The 21441-nt window shown below is 35.5% G+C and overlaps 2 protein-coding genes across 9 annotated transcripts; one reads left to right on the plus strand and one right to left on the minus strand.

The window, feature by feature from the left end:
- Positions 1-252: 252 nt before the first annotated feature.
- On the minus strand, positions 253-2741 carry LOC112293254 (F-box only protein 6). The gene is made up of 2 exons (XM_024542471.3): positions 2530-2741; positions 253-1648 (listed from the first exon to the last, which is right to left on the minus strand). Exon 2 carries the CDS (start codon positions 1644-1646, stop codon positions 552-554), a length of 1095 nt encoding a protein of 364 aa, XP_024398239.1. The 5' UTR covers positions 1647-1648; positions 2530-2741; the 3' UTR covers positions 253-551.
- A 7298-nt stretch (positions 2742-10039) lies between these two features.
- LOC112293847 (dynein regulatory complex subunit 4) lies at positions 10040-15442 on the plus strand. 8 transcript variants are annotated; one of them, XM_024543764.3, is made up of 13 exons: positions 10041-10216; positions 10399-10479; positions 10737-10831; positions 11447-11566; positions 11788-11915; positions 12234-12312; positions 12430-12510; positions 12658-12837; positions 12956-13105; positions 13260-13364; positions 14037-14168; positions 14334-14701; positions 14948-15442. In XM_024543764.3, exons 2-12 carry the CDS (start codon positions 10452-10454, stop codon positions 14658-14660), a joined length of 1425 nt encoding a protein of 474 aa, XP_024399532.1. In that variant the 5' UTR covers positions 10041-10216; positions 10399-10451; the 3' UTR covers positions 14661-14701; positions 14948-15442. The 8 variants fall into 8 exon arrangements, 7 of the variants coding, with proteins under 7 accessions (XP_024399532.1, XP_024399533.1, XP_024399534.1 ...); XM_024543765.3 differs by having other exon boundaries at positions 10041-10831; positions 14334-14489; positions 14585-14701; XM_024543766.3 differs by having other exon boundaries at positions 10041-10831; positions 14334-14453; positions 14585-14701.
- The last annotated feature ends 5999 nt before the right edge of the window (positions 15443-21441 follow it).

The raw sequence follows: 21441 nt of genomic DNA on the forward strand, positions 1-21441 counted from the left end.
TTTCTCGGGCTACTAAGAAAAACAGATATACCAAAAAATATAGTTGAGACTATCTAATTACTTAATTGATGTAATCATTCACTAAAAATATTTAACTTTCTTGGGTACAACTTTGGCGTAACTTCTCATTGGCTTTTTTAGGACAAATGAGTAAGAGAACTGCCAGCAAAGAAAAGGTGGTGCTCTGCAATGGAAGCTGGATGCAGAAGGACAATATGAAGGAAACAGGAGGCCATCGCAAAGCCAATGAGGTACAAAGAGGAAGCCATCAAGGTGGGCAGAAGGGTGTGGAGGTCCACATCTGGCTCACCAGCATGGAGGCGACCAGAATCCAATTCCATGGCTGACCTTCGGTGGCTGGGTACCTCCAACGAAGTCAGGCCGGCACCATAGTCAACTCTTCCCCATACAACCCCCATTCCTCTAAACCATTTCATTACATCGTAATCATACCTACGCTTTCATGTTTCTCACCTAAGATACTACATACCGCGAATACCGTCCAGCAACAGGAGTTGCTACAAGCCTGCAACACTGAAGGTGCGTTCTTATTATACCGAACATAGAGTAGGGTGATACAGTTTAAAACCTTCAGAACGCAAGTCTGGAAAAGACTCATCAATGAGGAACCTCTGTCTATTCAACAAATCGTAGCACACTACGGTTTCCGACTGTCGGTGCGGATCGGCGAAGTAGAGATAGGAACCCTGGCCCAGCGGGACGTAACCTTGCACACCGAGACCAATCCCTGGGGGCAGCAGCTGTGCATCCACCCAGGTCCCGGACTGTTCGTCGAACTGCTGCACCGAGGGGGAGAAAGTGGCCACCGTGGAGAATGTGACTAGCGAAAGCCGGCCATGAAGCTCCATGAATTTCTTGGCGCCGACCTCGCTGGTTAATGGTGCATCAAACCTGGAAAACGCCTTCTTGTACATATCAAACGAGACGCCCTGTCTTCGGCTAACTAAGGCGCCATACTCATGAACCCGCTCGGACCCAATATAGTGCATCGTTCCGTTTACATACACACTCCGGTAAACGGACTCCAAGGTCGTGTCCTCGCAATATGTTGTCCATAAATCAGCTGCAGAATCATATAGAGTCCCCACCAAGCGACGCTGATGCAAGTTACAATGAATTTGCATGAACAAAATCTTGAACCGATTTGGTTCATTTTCCAGGACGACCAAGTTCACACACCCTGCGGCTCTGATGCCAGAAGGCAGGCTGGGGAGTATGCGCCATAACTTAGTGATGGGATTGACAACGAGAAGCCTCGTCGCCCCCTCGTCCACGGTCTTCCTTTCGCCGAGATTGCCCTTGAAGCAAAGCAAGCCCCCACCTGCAGCACGCAAGCAGTGAATTTGGAAGTTGGGGGGTTTTTTCCAGATAAATATTTCTTGCCATTCCTTTATTGTTGGGTCATAAGCCATGATGGCATGATACCTCTTGACGCATACAACCAACAAAGGGGTTTGAGATTTTCGAATCGATACTATCCTGTCTGTAAAGTGCTTCGCATTGAGAAGCTCTTTCCATTTCTTGCACACCTCGCGGAACTTGGTGATACGGTTGTAGGGGAGTCTTGCTAGCACGTCCAGAAGCATCTCCTGGGGGAGCTTACTCCATACTTCTGGATCCATCATACCTATATTTCAGATCACCATCTTATTCTCTCAATATGGAGTTTTTGTAAGCAGAGTCAGGAATCCAGAAATTTTTCCTAAACAGGCTACAAATAAAGAACTGAGCCACATGACTTTAAGACTTTATCTCAAATTTTACAAGAAACTCAGGAAACGATTCAGAGCTGCAGATTGCTCCAGGCCTGATTTTTGGAAAAATGTTTGCGAGAGAGAATAAGGATCTAGATTGATAACGGAGCAAAATAGGCTCGCAATTCACATTGAGGGAGCGGCATTAAAGTAACTTAAAACCCCAAAAGAATGCTCTCCAATATGATGGTTCAGAGAAGCTGAAGAACCTCAACTCAGAACACACAAAATCACCTAACCAATCGCAACTTTGCTTTAATTTCAAGACTTCATCGAACACAAGTAAGAAAATCATCAGGATCAGTAGCGGCCGAAAACGAGAACCTAGAATAAATGAGCTAGCCTACGTGATAGAAGGAAAAAGAAGTTAATGTAACCATGATGCACACTAAAGCTCTCGATTGAAAATAGGATTCACTTGGCAGCAGACATCCGGCGAGGCAAGCATCCGTCCTGCCTCTTGTTCATAATGACGCACGTTGAGTGCTGACACTAACTTCGAAGGAATTTAAGGGTATTGAGATCAGCAGGATCATCCACGATGGCATATAAACTGGCGCTTGGGGATTCTAAAGACGATCGAAACTAACCTCTAGCAAGGCTTAAGACCGCCGTGCTAACATTCAAGACGCTTCTACTGTTTAACACCGACATGTCTCGCACATAAAAACCACACGATCCAAAAACAAGCTCCCTAACATGACCGCACCGTGAACCCTTGCGCTTGAAACGAAACACCAAAGATGACAAGCACCTAAAGCTGCTGATAACTTTCACAAACCCGGCAGCTGAACGATCTCACACCCCCAGCTTGCTCACATTAAGCAAGCTGCCTCGACGACGTTGCCTCAACGACGTGAAGTGCTGGACTAGCTGTAAAACGATCAAGCCCACCCGCCAGAAAAGCAGCAATGGGGGATGGCAAACCATAACAACATCGGCATCCTGAGTTACAGACACTGCAACTCTATTCAGCATTGCCTAGTGCAGCACAGCACGAGGTTACATGTTCGATAATTAGTAATATATCAATAAATAAATAAAAGAAAAAAAAAACGAGAAAAACAAAAATCAATAACAACAACACGACTAAAGCGGTAACCTCCTCTACAGTGATATACGACGGCGCTTGGGCATAAGAACCGCGAGCCTGAGGTAGAATCGGGAATCGGGGGCTACGCTAATGCTAGGCTAAGGTCGACTGGACGGGACAGGACCACCAGCTGCACGAAGCGCTTAGGACCAGAACTAGGGATAGTTGAGACTCCTAGAGATTCAATGTGGCCAGTGCAGGCAGACAGGCGTGGGCGATGGTGACGATCGATCGATGGAGATGACGGCGACGGTTCCCAACAATGTGGATGGACCGATGAGGCTCCCCGTGGAAGGGTCGATGGATCGCCACAGCCTGGAGACCGGAAATGAACGGCGCAATTCGCCAGGCCTGACACGTGAGCTATGGAGGAGATGAAAGGCAATGTTCAGAGGGTGGTGGATAGCCAGCCCAGCCCAGCCCGCTGGGTTTCGTGCTGCAAGGCGGGCAGGCGGGCAGGAAGGAAGAAGGGAGACGTCAGGGAAGGGGAGAGGAGAAGGGAAGGGGGGGTTGTGATGGGCCCCGCTTTGCTGCTGCTGATTCTGCTGCTTTGACCAATTGAGCTGTTGAAGCTGCTGCCAGTGGGCTCGCATTTCCACCCATTTAGACTCTTCAATGAGCTGCTTCACATCATTATCAGGTTTAGTCTGCAATTGGTCATCCTCGCTTTCGCAATTGAAGTCAGCTGATCACGACCCCCCCCCCCCCCCAACTATCTCTTTCGTTTCCTTTCTTTCTCTCTGTCCTCCCCCTACTTTCTCCCTTCTCTTTTTCTTTCTCTTCGTTTGTCTGTTTGTGCTTTCTCCACCAAATTGTCACGAAAAGGTAATCTACTTTCTCTGTGTTGCAACGAAAGTACACAAGTTATGGATCCAAGGACCACAATTACTCTTAAATGCATTGTAACCTTTATATTCCTGAGAATATCTAAAACTATGTGGTTGTCAGATTCATTTCTGTCACTTTCGTTGTATTTCTTTCCCATATGAAGATTGAGATGGGAGTAATTGACATGAAATATTGTGCAATAGAAGACATGCTTGCTGATTTATTCACAAAAACATTGGTGAAGGATAGACATTACAAATTGACAAAGGCAATAGGTTTATTAGCCTTTGACCAATAGCAAAGTGGGAGTGTTAAAATAAATGGAGGATAAGTTAGAAGGTAGAAGAAATTATCTTAGATAAATTGCTAATGGTCAAAAGGCAACAAAAAGATGAAGGAAAGTTACCAAGGTGGCGGCTAGGTTAAGAGGATTCTAGGATTTAGTTGGATGAAAGTAAGATGAATACTAGCTAAAATAGATGTAACCTCTACCTATAAGTAAAGAGTGTTGGAAGTGAGAGGTATCTCATTCCAAACTTCTCTTGTATCTAACCTTGCTGATTTCTTCTTACTTGTGTCTTATTTATTGTGTTTCTTCAATAGTCATTGTTTTCCATATTGGCATTCACAATAATTATTTTAACAATATGATTTAATCATTAGTCATTAATTCAAACACAATTTTTTTGTATCCATCCTTTGTTGAAAATCATTTTGTATAATATCCATGCAATATAATAAGAGTGAGAATACATATCCAATTGTTGATCTTCTATTATTTGCATCTCCAGCCCAATCCGCATCATAATATCCATGCAATATAATACTATCATCTCCAAGATACAATTTGAAGTTCAAAGTACCTTTTAAGTACCTTAAGATCCTCTTAATGGTTGCCCAATGAATTGGTCTAGCCTTTGACATGTATTGACTCACAACACTCACCGTATATTCAAGATCTACCATTGTACCAACCATTGTATACATAAGTGAGCCTACTACTGCCTTGTATGGAACATCTTTCATTTCTTCTTCAACTTCAGCAAATTCCTCATTTGTGAGCTTCATCAACTTCAAATTTGCCTCCAAAGGTGTTCCAATGGACTTGCACTCCTCCATGTTGAACCGTTTCAATACTTCTTTAATGTACTTCTTTTGACTCAATGTAATGATCTTCTTAGTTCGATCTCTCACAAATTCCATTCCTAAGCAATAATAGAGCTCTCCCAAATCACTCATTTCAAATTCTTTTGCTAACTTTATCTTCAACCAATCCATCTTTTTTAAAGTATTGGTCAAAATGATCAAATCATCAACATAAAGAATAACAATTAACAAGAAGGCTTTTGATTGCATCACATACATGGAATGATCAGCCTCACTCCTCACAAATCCTTCTTTCACAAAAAAGGTGTCGATACGTTGGTACCATGTCCTTAATGATTGCTTAAGTCCATACAAGGATTTCTTCAACTTACACATAAGGTGTTGTATGCCTTCTTCAATAAATCCTTGAGGTTGATCTATGTAGATGTCTTCTTTCAATTCTCCATTCAAGAAAGCCATATTCACATCCATTTGGTGCATCTCCAAGTCCATTGCTCCCCCATTTGTCACAATGGTTCTAATGGTGGTGAATTTGGCCATGGGAGCAAATGTCTCATTGAAATCAATACCAACAACTTGTGAGTAGCCTTTGACAACCAATCTTGCTTTATACCTCACAATATTTCCTATTGCATCCCTTTTGGTTCTAAACACCTACTTACAACCAATTGAAAATTGATTTCATGGAAGTTGAATCAATTTCCCATGTTCCATTGTCCATGAGTGATTTGTATTCTTCTTCCATAGCATTCTCCCACTTCATAGCATCCGTGGACTTCATTGCATCACATAAACTCAACGGATCAGCAAGAAATGCAACATTGGCATGTTCTTTACTTACTTGAAGAAAAATATGATCCTTCTACCATTCACCATGTTGTTTTCTATCTCTCAAAGGATATCTCCTTTCATTTGAAGAAGACTCAACTTGTTGCACTCCATGATCACCTCCAACCTTCTTTTCTTTTGAAGATAGTCTTTTCTCACTCAAAGGTTCATAATCTTCATCACCATCATCATCAACATCTTCATGTTCTTCATTGCTGGTCTTAGCAATTGTAGAGGTCTTCTTATCCACCTTCTTTGCCTCTTCATCTTCATTTCCACCTTTACAACCATCATTGTCTTTATCTTCTTCTTTCTTTATTGAATTTGAAGATTTGTCCACAAACACACCATCACTCCTACTTAAACACATCTCCAAGTACTCACAAGCACTCTTGTGCTCCAAAAACTCAACATCACGACTTTTGATGATATTTTTAGTCTCCAAATACATGAGCCTATAAGCCTTTGTATCTTCACAATATCCAAAAAATACACATTTTGTACCTTTTGCATCAAATTATGATCTCATACAATCTGGTATCTTTACATATGCTATGCATCCAAAGGTCTTCATGTGAGAAATACAAGGTTTTTTCCCACTCCAAGCTTCTTTTGGCATCATTGATGTAAGTGCACTTGTAGGATACCTATTTCTTCTGTATACTATATTCACCATTGCTTCCCCCCAAAACTCATGTCTCAGATGTTGTGCATGAAGCATACTCCTTACCATCTCCACAATGGTCCAATTTGCTCTTTTAGCAACTCCATTTTGTTGTGGAGTGTAAGGAGTGGAGGTTTGTCTTGCAATACCATGCAACTTTAAGAAATCATTGAATTGCTTTGACATATACTCACCCCCATTGTCTGTACACAATACCTTGATTTTGCATTCACATTGCTTCTCTTCAAGTGCCTTAAACTCCTTAAACCTTGTGAAGCACTCACTCTTTGCTTTGAGGATGAAAATCCATACTTTCCTTGAAAAGTCATCAATGAATGTGACAAAATACCTTACACCTCCTATTGATGGCATCCTCATAGGTCCACAAACATCAGAATGGATAATTTCCAATAATTTGGTTGCACATGTTGCAACTCCACTTGGAAATGAGGCCTTTTGTTGTTTGCCTTGAATACAACCTTCATAAGCAAGTGTCATAGCATTGTGGCTTATATGACCAAGATCTAAGCCACTTACCATGGATTGGAGTTCTTTCATGCTCTTGGCATTCAAATGACTAAGGCGTCGATGCCAAATACCAAACTTGTCTTGATCTTGAAGAAATTCAGCAAATGCCGCCACTTCAATTCCATTTACCTTCTTACACTTGATGAAGTAGAGGTTGCCATCTCTAAAGCCCTTTGCAATATGATCTCCTTTCAATGTCTTCACAAAACACCCATTCTTATCAAATTGTACTTTACAACCATGTGAAACAAGTTTACTCATGGAGAGGAGATTTTTCTTCATCTTTGGCACATATAAGACGTCCTTCAATCTGATTTTCTTGGTTTGGCCTTTCACAATAATCTCTATAATAATAGAGCCTATTCCAATAGCTTGTACTATGTCATTGTGTCCCATGAGGATATTTGTTGTTGAAATCTCTTCATAAGTGTCAAATGAACACTTGTATGGAATCATGTGCTTGGTGGCACCAGAATCAATGATCTACTTGGACATGGCAGCCATGGAAGTACCTTCACTTGCCATGAATGCATAATCATTACCTTCATATTCATTACGAGCATTGTTTGCACTTTCTCTATCTCTTTTCTTAGCCTTGTAGCAATTTTGAGCAAAGTGACCTGGTTTTCTACAAATGAAGCAAGTTCTCACATAGCCACGTTGGTTGGAATGACTCTCCTTGCCTTGCCTTGAAAAGACAGCTGAATCTTCACTTTGGGGTTCTTTTTCTTTCCTCTTGATCACTTCATGGGCAAGTCTTGGTGTCACATAATCCATTGTGAGTTCTTTTACTTTGATGGATTCCAATGCCACAATGAGGTAGTTGTAGGACTCGAGAAGGCTCAGAAGCAAGGTCATGATAATATCACTCTCTTCTAAAGGTTTGTCAATAATAGTAAGTTGATGAGCACGGACCTTTACCTTGTTGACATGAGCCATGAGGTCTTCACCTTCTTCCATCTTACATGTGAAGAATTTTCTCCTTGTGAAGATGATATAGGACAAGTTCTTGCTCTCATATATGTTGCAAAGAGTCTTCCATGCTTCTGCTGGTCTTTTGCAAGAGATGATGTGAGAAAAGTTGGCTTCATCCAAATTGGTGGCAATCATGCCAAAATCTTTCTTTTCACGTCTTGTGAAGTTCTTCCTCTCTTTAGCATCAGCATGTATTCTTGGAGGCTCTTCACTTTCATTTAGAATGTCCCAAAGGTCCAAAGACGCCAACAAAAGCTCCATTTTGACCTTTCAATGGTAGAAATTGTCACTTCTAAACTTCTTAATCACTGTCAAACCTTCACCCTCACTTGAAGCCATGTCTTAGAAGAGGTCTATCAAAAAATATCAAGAAAAAGAGTTTCTATGTGCTTAAAATCACTATAACAATTTTGTACTATCAAAATCTCAGAATGCCCTCTTGTGAACAAATGAATGTTTCTTCACTCCAAATACTCCCAAAGCAACTTTTGAAGCTTCTAACAAGTATGTGAACTCCAATCAACCTCACCATGTAGTTCTTCCACTCATAAAATTCACTTTCTCACCACAAAATCAAAGATACTATGAAGGTCTTTGTATAAGGTCTTAATCACTCAATCCTAGGAGTTAAGAACCTTCAAACTAATGTAAGAGATCTGTAAGGTCTAAATCAGAACCTCCACAAGTCAAAACACAAGATTAGATCATACAATCTCTAACATCAGTAAACACTATAAGATCTATTCCACACAAGAGCAACAATCAACAAATGGCTTCAACTTACTTGAATAGCACAACAAAGTGTATGCAGGCCCATAACCTATTGAAGAAATACAATAAGTAAGACACAAGTAAGAAAAAATCAGTAAGGTTAGACACAAGAGAAGTGTGGAATGAGATACCTCTCACTTCCAACACCCTTTACTTATAGGTAGAGGTTACATCCATTTTGGCTAGTATTCATCTTACTTTCATCCAACTAAATCCTAGAATCTTCTTAACCTAGCCACCACTTTAAATCCTAGCCGCCACCTTAGTAACTTTCCTTCATCTTTTTGTTGTCCTTTGACCATTAGTAATTTATCTAAGATAATTTCTTTTACCTTCTAACTTATCCTCCATTTAGTTTAACAATGACCAGAATGGAAATGATACAAAATCATTATCTCTTTGGACCAATCTTTTAAGTAGAGGTTCCATTACATGAGGTACACATTCTTCTGCAAAGATTACATCTGCAATTAACTTTATGTCAATTGTTAAACAACATATTATTTACTTCAGAACAAAATGCACATTTTTATTGAACGCAGGTGCAGCTGTGGCCAAATATATCTTTGCAATTTAAGCACATGACAATTTCCTTGGAGCTAGATATAATGGTTATTTAATAAAATACTCATCTTTACTTCAACAGCTATTGAATGACATGTAGTATGGATTTTTTTTTTATATACATGTGGAAGATTTAGAACATTCTTGAAAACAATTTATATGCATTGTAGTATTATATACATTTGAAGTAATTGAGGTTTTTATATCATTTGCCACTGCACTATACATACATACATACATACATATATACATATATGTATGTGTGTGTGTATATAATATCTAAAAATTTAGAAAATCATATTAGTAGCTCTGAATTGATCAATTAAAATACAATATCGTATTTTTAACGACAAAAAATCATTAGAAAAAAAGGCAACGAATTATACAAATTAAAAATGCAACATGTTTTTTTATTACAAATTTTTCAAAAGTTAAGATATTCGATTATAATTTGAAAATGGTGGAAAAGTAAAATCACAAAACCCTAATTCATAAAACTTTTTAAAAATTCAATCATAGCCTCTGTCCTTGTGAGATCTTAGCCACTACCTTGATATTTTTGTTGTTCAGAAATGATTTGTGCTTTGACATATCCATGAACAAACACAACCACACCAGGAAGGTTCTGGCGGAGCGGGATGGATGGATGGATGGAATCCGTACATGATGAAATGCATCTCAACAGAACGGAGTTCCATGCACTGTACATCCAACGGTGAACGGACAGACGAGATGACTTACTAACGAACATACTTGCGAGCGCGCGCACAATCACACGAGCATAGGGGTGGGGGGAGACGGAGCAGGGTGGGGAGAGCAGGGGGGCAGGGAGGCGAAGGGATGGGTCTGAGGGAGGGAGGGAGAGAGGGCCTATGTCCGATGCCAGGAGGATTGTTAATATGCCACACACATCCATGGATGCCAGCACACATGAACAGTCAGATACTACTCGCACTCACGCTCTCCCTCCCTCTCCCGCACTCTCTCTCACTCACTCACTCACTCTTTCACTCTTTCATGCCTTCCATTTCCCTTTCAGCCCGTGAATCAGACGATCGCAACCGTGGCTGTTCATATCAAACGGTTATGCACTCCATCTTCACTTCGTTTTGCACTTTTGTCTTTTTGTGCTCCTATACATGACGATCCCTTCATGTATGTTGCTATTTGTGCTTGATCCGCTAGAATTTTCGGTTTGCATTCTAATTAAGTGTTGCGTTCTGCGGCGGAACATTTTGGAAGATTGATTACAACTTTGTCTGCAGGTCGCTCTGCAACTTTCGAATCACCCGTTGGGGAGTTCGAGCGACGTTTGGATATGAGTTTTGGACAGTGTCTGATTCATTGTAGGTGAGTGCTGGCGTCAGTCAGCTGTCCTCTCTCTGTTGCAAAGACAAAACTATTAGAGGGAGCTTCAATTCATTAACTGCGATTTTGACAACGGGAGACGCTTTGATCGAGCGTTGTGAATGTGACTATTTTTTTCTGAGGCCGCACGCGGACTGGAAGTTAGTTGCAAGGGGCTAGAAGAGAGGCACGATGGGACCGAAGAAGGGAGGCAAAGGGAAGGGGAAGAATGAAAAGGTAGAGGAAGTGTCTGCAGGTGCAACACCATCAGAGCTATTGACAAAAATTGCTGCGCTCAATGAAGCTAAAGATAAGGAGATGCAAGAGCGCAACCTTATGATGATCGAACGGGTAAGATTGCTGTCGCATATCATTTCATATCAAAATGTTAGCTCAACAAATTTCGAAAAAATTCTCGCACAGTGAGGTCTTGTATTGTTCATCTTCTTTGCAAAGTTCCGATTCACCTTCACGATGAATCGGTAGCAACATCCTGAGGATCACCCGTCAGATTTCGGTGATAAAGAAGCTGCACAATCTAATAGCATCGCAACGCTGATGAGGTGAATTAATTAGGATTCGCATGTCCACATCCAACAAATCATTATATTGCAGAGTAATTGAACCAGATCTATCACCTTCTAAAAACATGTACTACAATTTAGCGAAGAGTAAGCGGCAAAGGACGCAGTAATCAAGATAATCCGATTTTATCACGGATCATCTTTGTCCAGTCTTGTTTCATGCTTTGCAAAAGCAGAAACTCATTCACACATTAAGACCCTGTGTCTATTGAAGCCTTATGTTCTCTTCAAACCCTGCCGATTTCGATGCATAACCAACACTGTGCGCACGTATTCTACCTGCTTAAAGTGTCCCTTAACTGTGACTTGGAGTTAATTCTGGTGTTGCTGTTCTAGATGAGCTACATTGTTCTGATAAATGAGATTTTGAACCATCGTTCAGGATAAGATCTCGTCATTCTGGGAGATAAAAAAGGAGGAATATGACAAACTTCGCGCAGAATTCCGCAACAAAGACCGAGCTATGGAAGAGCTTGAAGAACACCACCAGCTCGAACTAAAGGTTATTCCGTAGTACATCAGTGACAAGGAGAAGCCTGATAGAACCTTTGACGATAGATACTCTGTATTTAGTTTTTAAGGTGGATAGTACCACTTATGTGTGGAAGTAGATTTATGTTTCATATCTTAGCGCTCTTTGACTAAAGGTGTTTACAATGACATTTGTGATTAAGTGTTTTTTAGCATAAATACTTATTAATTCACGATTAAGCTCACTGACAGCTGTGCAACCAAAAATTAAAACATCTGCTTTACGAGCAACAACATGCGATAGCCACAGTAAAGACTGACAATGAGCAAGCTCTAAAATTGCAACGGGACCAATTCAGCAAGCGTGAAGGAGAGCTCGTGTAAGTGGGTGTTCGCCCTAAAGTCTTAGCACCACAAGTCTTAACGTCATTCTTTCTACAATATACGGATCGCCAGATGCCCTATGTGCTTCTCATGTTTGATCAAGGTACCAGTTCCTTACGAGCTTTTTCTTGAGTTGGTGAAGCTCTATGAACTTCTGAAAGTTAGTTGCCTTGCTTTTCAACAACCTTTTAGTACCCAAGACTAACATCTAACATAGTCGTATACGGTTGTCGACGTAGATTCAAGAATCTAGAGTGTAGCTAATATCTAATTCGGTGGTTCTGATGCAGTTAGGCTCTGGGCACCAATTGCAGGAATGACAAGCGTGCTCTCAAGGATCAAGTGAAAGAGATGGGATTGTCCTACGAAGACATCATTCGCTCTGTGAAAATGGTAATGTGTGTTTTCTCTTATGGTACATGTTTATAAAAAAATTCCCTATTGGTAAAATGACGTGCAAAGTTTTCATGTACGAAGTTTTCAAGTGAAATCGTTCTCAACTGTTTTCAGGAACATGCTAAAGAGGTCACGAAGATTCGCCAAGAGTTTGATCAAAATGCTAAAGAGCTTCAGCAAAAGTCAGATCGCAAGGTAACAACACCAACCTGCATTGAATTGAGCTCCTTCATGTCCAAAACCTGCTGATAAAAGTTCAAGACATTAAAAAAGGTCACGTATTGCAGTGCTGATATACTCGTTAGAGACTGATCAAATGCTGTGCAAGATACCTTTTCGCAGATCAAGACTCTGAGAGATGAAATGGATCTGCGTCGAAAATCAGAGATTCACGAAATTGAGGAACGGAAGAATGTACATGTGAGTGAATTGATGAAAAATCACGAGAAAGCTTTCACTGAAATCAAATGCTACTACAACGATATCACCCACAACAATCTCGATTTGATCAGAACTTTGAAGGTAGGAAAATTATATTCTGCAGATTTACTACACGTGACCTGCTCACTTATTCCTTAATACTTTATTGCCTACCTTTTCATTTAAATTCTTCTCATGATTAAATGTTTGGGTATCACAGGAAGATGTGACGGGCATGAAAATGAGAGAAGCCGCGAACGAGAAACTGATGTATGAAATTGCACAAGAAAACAAGCGGCTGACTGAACCGCTGGAGAAGGCTCTCAAGGAAGTAGAGGTTTTGAGATTGGGCATGGCTAACTATGAAAAGGCAATAATTTCGTATGACCAAAATTCGAAACATTGATAATGAATCAGAATGTTGAGCTTGATTTTATTCTGTATGATATGACGTTGAGAGACCTTCCCCCTATTTCATATCTGATACTTCTTTTCATTTTGGCTTATGGAGAGCTTGTTTGCAGGACAAACAACTACTTTCTCAAGCGAATTCGAGACAAAAAGAATCGACGAAAAAATTCAAGCAGCTTGAGTGGGATTACCAGGTCCTCCAAAGCCGGTGTGAACAAGTAAGTTTCGAATTCAGCTCCGCAATTACATACACATACGACATTTTAAGTGATAATCAGTGAAACGGCGACTTCGTGTAAATTTTTGCATGTACTAAAACCTTCATCCACTACAGATGGCTGGCAATACCAGAGTGCACATATCACATTGATTGCCTATGTGTCAAGCCCAAACACGCCAAGTGCATATATAATACAAAAGTCCATCCCTTAACACGATGAGAGGTCTGGGATCTTCACACCGATGAAACTTCACAGTAGCCAAGCTTGTCGATAGAAGATCCCGCTGGTGGTTTGATGAGATGATGCGTTCATTTGTAACCTATATCCGATGAGAGTGGACTCAATACTAAGCGTTTGCAATCTCAGTCAAAGTGTGCGTTCGACAATCAGTTTGACACGTATGAGATTGGATAGGTTGCAAGCATCTGCCACTTCACAGTCCCAGGATTGTTCTCTTCAGTATCTCGTTGTATCTCACAAGCGCTCGCATTTGGCACAATGACTGCTAATTCTGGATTTTGTTGCCTTATCAAATGTCTCCACCCTTCGCGGTCTTGGAGAATAATGTGTCAAGCAGTGGGCAGAATGGATTTGTGCGGGTAGTGTAATACTCTGCATATTACACTTATCAACTGATGGTTTGTTCTTGCTAAAATCACGACAAAACAGCTACAAGCGGAGCGCGATGAAATTTTTTCTAAGTTCGTGAGCAGCGTCCACGATGTTCAGCAAAAATGTGGACTCCAAAGCATGCTTCTGCAACGGAAGGTGCAAGTTCTGGGAGAGAAGCTCGAAAAGAAGGTCAAATATTCAAACACTGAATTTGTTCATCTTTAAGTTGTGTCCGTACACTTCAGCTTTTGAACTATATTCTGCATATTATGGTTATTTGAGTATCAAATAATCCTGTCAGAAATTGCGAGGTCGTTTTCATTTTTTGTCTACATGGTTTTGGTCAATTTGTAGGAAGCACAGCTTGGAACGGGAGAAGTTCAAGGAGGTGTTCACTCTAGTGCTGAAAAAGTTTTGGAATCGAAGAATAACCTGATCAAGTCCCTGCGATACGATCTCGGGAAAATTTTGAAGGTAGTCGTGTTGTCTGTGTGCTTGGGAAAAAACGTGGTAAGTATCTGCAAAATATGTCCATGTGAATTTTGCTTCATCTCATGTACGGTACAGTCAATATATGGAAACAAGACAATCCTTTTGGTTGGTAGGCACACAATGATGTTATCAAGGCGTACGAAGAAAAAATGGCAGAATATGGAATCCCACTTGAAGAGATGGGTTTGACGCATTATATCTCCAGATGCATGATCTGAATTGGCTTTCAGGTGCAACCTTTTTTTCTTCTAGAAGTTTACACAACTTTTGCATTATGCAAAGGCTAACCTAAAATTTAGAATATTTAATTGTTGTATTAAATATTTCGCTGGATTGTAGTCGTAATTGATATTTTTTTTGGATATCATTGTCAGTTGTCAGTAATAGGGGAAAGCATTTTATTTGAAATATGCACGCAAATTCTCTGATAATTCACCTGAACTAATTAGGGTTCTCCCATGTTATGCCTTTTATAGCAACTTAAGCAAACCATCTGGGTCCTGATGCAACGGTTTATCGAACAAGAATGGAGAATCTAGACCTCTCGGAATGGAGGTTCACGGAACCGATGCCATGAGCAGCAGCGTAGCTACCTCCGCAACAAGCATCATTTCACTTGTAGTCGCTCCTCATCTACCGCACCGCAAGGTTTTGTATTGACATGTGTTGCAATGTTGCAATCCTGAAAGTGACGACGTATTAGCTTTGCACCTACATGCGTTATGAAGCTACTTACTAGATATGCTCCTTTGAGCCAAATTTTCATGAATGCTACGGAGCTTTCTCATTGTGAAGGATGCATTCTTAGGATGTCCCTTGTATCCAAAGCAGACGCACATGGCTTTGTCTAGTTGCAGTCCAAGGGAGCAGCTATGACAAATCTTTCCATTCAAGCAATCTTTAGCTTGATATGCAATATTGTTGCCGCTAATATTATGAATTGTGTACCTGAGGATGATTTTTTCACTCTTTCTGACATGCTTATGCTGGCAGACTGAGCCATGTTTACAATGTGTGTCTGCATGTTATTGCCTATCTAACCTGGGCAAGCTTTTATCTACAAATTTCAATGCTACAGTGTAGGAGGGAAAACTTCCAGATTAATCGTGCCGTGAAGGATGCTATCATCATTCAGGTAGACAGGGCATAGAAAAAATTTTGTAAGAAATTTTATTGAAATTAGGTCCAAGTTCTAAAAATTAATAAACAATTTTGTTTCATCCTTGAGATTCAACCATAAATTTTGTTAAACATTTCAAATTGGGGTAGGTGAAAATTTATTTGTTAAACTATCATTGTTTTAGTTTTATAAGGTAGCTAAATAAACATATATAACTTGTCAATGTATTGTTAGAAAGATTTAGAATTATATTGATGAAATTTTATAATAAGTACAAGTAAAATAAAATTCATGAAATATGTATTTGCAAGAGTATTTTAATTTCAGCAAGCAAATGGATTTAAATTTCTAACAAAGTTTTTTTGTCTTTGGTTTATTTATTTATTTATTTATATTTTATATTAAAGATAAAGTAAAAATCGTCTTTATTTATAAATGGATTTTAATGAGCCTAACAATTGATATCTTTGCAATGTTATTTGCATCAAATCATACATCTAATGAAGTTGGATAGGGAAAAATTACCTAACATATTGATTTAAGTATTTATTTAAATACTTGATTATAAGAGGGCTTGATTAAAAGGTTTATTTAAAAAGAGACTAAGTTTATCATTTTTTATCCATTAACATAGATATTTATTGGTCTATTAAGATTTGGATGTTATAATATGCCAAAAACTTTTTAATATTGGCCAATTTATATTTGGATTTGAAAAGATGTAAAACGTGGTTGTAATAGTAATGTTTGCATTAATATTTTAATGAGTGACTTACAAAAAATTACAAAGTTGTTTATATATTAATTAATAATTAATTCTATTTATAAATAATAATATTATCATATTTATAAATTTTGAACCAATTGATATATATATATGTTATCTTTTCTTATTCTTTTATTTGTTTATAAGACAAATTAGCTTCTAATATATGACAAAATTCTTTTTCTTACAAATCATCTCTATATTTAGCCTTGATTATGCTACTTAATTTATATTCTTGTAGAAAAAAGATATTAGAAGGTTCTTGATTAAATCTAATATAAGTAAAAAATTATATTACTTTAATAAAATTATTAAAAAAAATTAATATTTATATTAATAATGGTATTTTTATAAGTAAAATAAAAAATAAAAAAGACTTAATTAATTTTTTTTAAAAAAACTCTTATATTGATGTCATTAAAAATTAATTTGTAAGAATTTTATTTTATTTTATTTTTATTTTTTACCATTATTTTTACATTGTTTCTCTTATTAATATTAAATTAGTATATAAAAAGTAAGAGTTTATGTTGCATCTAATATAAAATTATGTAATAGGATTTTATTTTAAAAGGTTGCAAGTCAAATGGTAATATATCTCTTTTATTGCTTTAAAAGTCATCTTATATTAAATTGCTATATATTATGGATATACATATTTACCTAAATAAAAAGTATTAGGTAGAGGATATATATAAGCAGATTTGATAATATCTTGTGCCGAAGCTTCTTATAAGCATTATAGATGCAAATTTGACTTTATATGTGTTAGTAATTGATTGGTAAGGTAAAAACTTAGCCAACAGGTTAGCCACGTGTCACACATATTGATAGCTTGTAGTACAAGCAAATCATGTGGCACACATATAGGAAACTTATCTTGCAAGTTAGACACATGTCTTATAAGTTAGAAATGTGTTGGAGGTCCTATAGAATGTGGCTACATAGCTCCTAATTAGATAGTATATATGGAGGCAAGAATAAAGTCTTTTTCACTCTTACCAACACTTTTTTTTATTTTTAGTCTTATTTCAAGAGACTTTAGTTTTCTTGTCTTTGTTAGTAGCCATTCTACTTCAATAGTATACCATCTTTAAGTGATTATTTACTCTTTTTTTTTAGTAACACAAAAGTTTCTTGACCATTTGATTCTTTAATATTCATGTCTTTGATAGTATTAACCATTTGATATTATGTCTTTAAAATTTATGTTCTTAACAATTTGACAAGAGTTTTAATTTATAGTTTTTGTTTTATTTTAGAAGTGAATGAATTACTTCACTTCTATTTTTGTATTTTAAAGGATATAGACTATCTATTTTTAAACTAATATTTTATTTTTTTAATATCATTTTTTTATAAAATAAAGTAGACTATCTTTTTTTTGTAAAAAATTTCATTTGGTATTAGAGATTGTAAATTATCCTCTTCTAATTTTATTTGTGGATTAATTTGAATTGTCCATGGAAGGAAAAAATTATAGATGCCATTCTTAACAAAAGTGAGAATAGATTTACACTATTGCATATCTTTACAAGCTTGGTTACATTGTTGGATTAAAAATCTCACATATTTTTAATGTCAACCTTAGAGGTACTATTCCTATATCTATAGAAGAATTTAACAATGAAGTTCAAAGTCTATACTAAGAAGTTAAGCAATTTTAAAAAATAAGTAGATCAAATTTACAATTGAATCTAAGAAGTTTTGCTATTATAAGTATAAAAGAAGCAAAGATAAATATGTTGGAGAAATTTGATGGAATAAGATCAAAGTTTTAAGAATTTCTATAATAAGTGAAGCTTTATCTAAAGTGGCATCTTTTCTAATATCTTCATGGATTTATTCAAGTTGAATGTAAATGTACACTTATACATATTTATTCTAATACTTATTTAAATGATATGAATAGATAGAAGTAGATAAAAATAAATTAGTTTCATAATATCTTCTAGATAAGCTTCTTAGAAGCTTCATAAATATCATTTTATACATGTCTATAGATCATTGATAGATTAGAAACTTGGCCAATAAATTAGTCACATGTCACATGTATTGATAGCTTGTGGTAAAAGCTAACAATGTGACACACACATAGGAAACTTGCCTTGTAAATTGAGACATATGTCTGACAAATTGGACATGTGTTAGAAATCCTATAGAATATTATTATATAGCTTTTAGGTAGATAATAAATATAGAGGTAAGAGTAAAGCCTTCTTTATTCTTGTCAATTCTTTTTTTGCTTTTAGTCTAGTTTCAAGGATTTTTGATTTTCTTATCTTTTGGTAATAGCCATTTTATTTTATATATATATATATATTATTTTTATTTTATCATCTTTCTTTAAAAAAATTCTCACTTATTTATTTACCTTTATTGAGTTTTTTTCCTTCATAGATGTGGATTAGAATGACAAAGCCTTTATCAATCAACTTCAATATGGATTAAAAGGTAATATCAAAAATTTATTATTCACAATATCAATAGCAATTCATTGGAGCAATTTATTGCTCAAGCCATTACATGTGACAATAGACTTTTTAAAAGATATCAATAAGAAAGGTTTGATTGAAAGTGTATAAATCAAGTAATAGAGACAACTTCTAAGTTTCCAAAAGCTTATTTATTAAGGCCACAACCTATAAAAATTGAGACATTATATTTCAAAATTCTTAATGAACAAGAAAAGATTTAATATTGTTAAGAAGAATTATGCTTTTATTGTAGAGAACCTAAGCACATTACTCAAAATTATCTAAAAAAATAATATAATTATAAAATAAGGAGTACCGTTGCCAAAAAGAATAACGTGTTAAAAAATGAGTTTCTTTGGCTACAATAGGGACCATTGTCATGGACATACATATTTATTTTAATAATTATATGGATATTATAAATAGATAAAAATATATTAATTTAATAATATCTTACAGAAAAGCTTTCTAAAAGCTTATAAATGGGATTTCACATTCATACATATCTATTAGTGATTGATAGATTAGAAACTTAGCCAACAAGTTAGCCCTGTGTGGCATGTGTTGATTGTTTGTGGTACAAGCTAATAATGTCATATATATATATAGAAAACTTGCTTTGCAAGTTAAAATACGTGTCTTACAAATTAAACATATGTTGAAGATCCTATGGAATATTGCCACATAGCTTCTAACTAGATAATATATATCAGGAAGAATGAAGCGTTCTTCACTCTCGTCAATATTTTTTTAGTTTTTTTTTTTCTTGTTACAAGACTTTCAAGATTTTTTGTCTTTGTCAATAGCCATTCTAATTTCAATACTATATTATTTTTAAGTGAATATCTATTTTTTTTAATTACCTAAGAATATATTGAATTTTTGGTTCTTTAAGATTCATGCCTTTGATAACCATGCAATTAGAATCTTGTATAACATTTAATAAGGTCTTATTTTTTCTTTCGATCTCTTATCTTATTTTATAATAGAAGTTTATTTATGACCAAAATATCACAAGATCTTTCCTTTATTAGATCCAAAAGTCTTAGCTTATTTTATAGATAAAGATTGTGTTAAAAATACTAAGTATCTTTACTCAAGAAAACTAAATCCATACATGTAAAAATCATAGGTGGTCAATTCTTATCTTTTGGAGATGTTATCTATGATTTTTTTTTAAAAATATAGCAATTAATAATCATAATAGCTTAATGATATTTAATATGATTAGATCTCCTTTTAATTCAATTATTTTAAAATTATTATGGTTAAAAAAATATAATCCTTAAATAGATTGAATTTCTTATAACCTTGATTTTTTCTATAGTTTAATCCATAATTTTATTATTAAAGTAAAAATCCATAAATCTAATATAATCAAACCATTATTGATAGGTGTAAGAGCTTTCAGGCATGCTTTAAAAGAAAGGTCACTATTGTTATATACATTGTTATATAATGTGAATTCTTCCTTGAAAATGTACTAGACACCTGACCATGGAAGGTAAATAGAAAATATAACAATCAGATCCTACCAATTCTAATTGAATCTTAAATAAATTCTTAGTAATTCTTAATAATTTTAACTAAATTTTAAGTAATTCAAAAGAAATTTAAAAGAAATTATAGAAAAAAGTTAAGAAGTCACAAATTATTTTAAAAAAATATTAAAAAATTTCTAATAAAATTTAAAATAAAAACCTTAAAAAAATAAAAATAATCTTTAAAAAATTAAAATATAAAATTTTAAAGAAATAACAAAAAATCTTAGAAAATAATAAAAATGAAAATTATAAATAAATCCTAAATAAACCATAAGTAAATACTAATGAAATCTTAATATAGTCACAATCAAATCTTCATTAAATTCTAACCAAAATTTAACCAAATCCTAGCCAAATCCTAAATCTTAGATCAAACCTTAATAAAACCTTAATGGAATTCTAATCAAATTTTAATCAAATTCTAATTAATTTTTAAACAAAATTCTAAATAAATCCTAATAAAATTCTAAATAATTCTAAAAAAATACTAAATAAATCTTAATCAATTACTATAAATATTTTAAAAAATTAATAAATATTAATTAAGTTATTGACCTTAATTGAAATATTTTTATATTTCAATCTATAATCAATTAATAAGTATAAATTTTTTTAGGAAAATCAATTTAACCATTTAAAAGAAAAAGCTCCTAAATTACATGGATGCCAATTGTTCTCTTTCTCTAATCAAGATTTTAATATTTTAATAGCAATTTTTTCTTATTGAGCAATTTAATTCCTTTAAAAATTGGTTTGTGTATAGAATTTTAAGTTTAAATAGCTATCACAAATTTTGGCTTCAATCAAATTAGCAAATATTCCAAGATTGTAAAAATCCTTACTACTCCTAAAATTCAATTATTTGTAATTAAAATCCATAATTTTTTTTATAATTGTCAATTTAATTGTTTGATTTATTTCAAATTTTGCAAATACATTCAAGATAAATACAATAATAGACTAACAAAATTTTACTTATAAATATGCTACAACACTCATATAATCTTCAAAATTATAAACTTCTTTATAATTTTTAAAATCCAAATCCATTGAATATATTTTT

Source organism: Physcomitrium patens, chromosome 16 (assembly GCF_059467195.1).
Source record: "Physcomitrium patens ecotype Gransden chromosome 16, ASM5946719v1, whole genome shotgun sequence".
Taxonomy (NCBI): Eukaryota; Viridiplantae; Streptophyta; class Bryopsida; order Funariales; family Funariaceae; genus Physcomitrium; species Physcomitrium patens.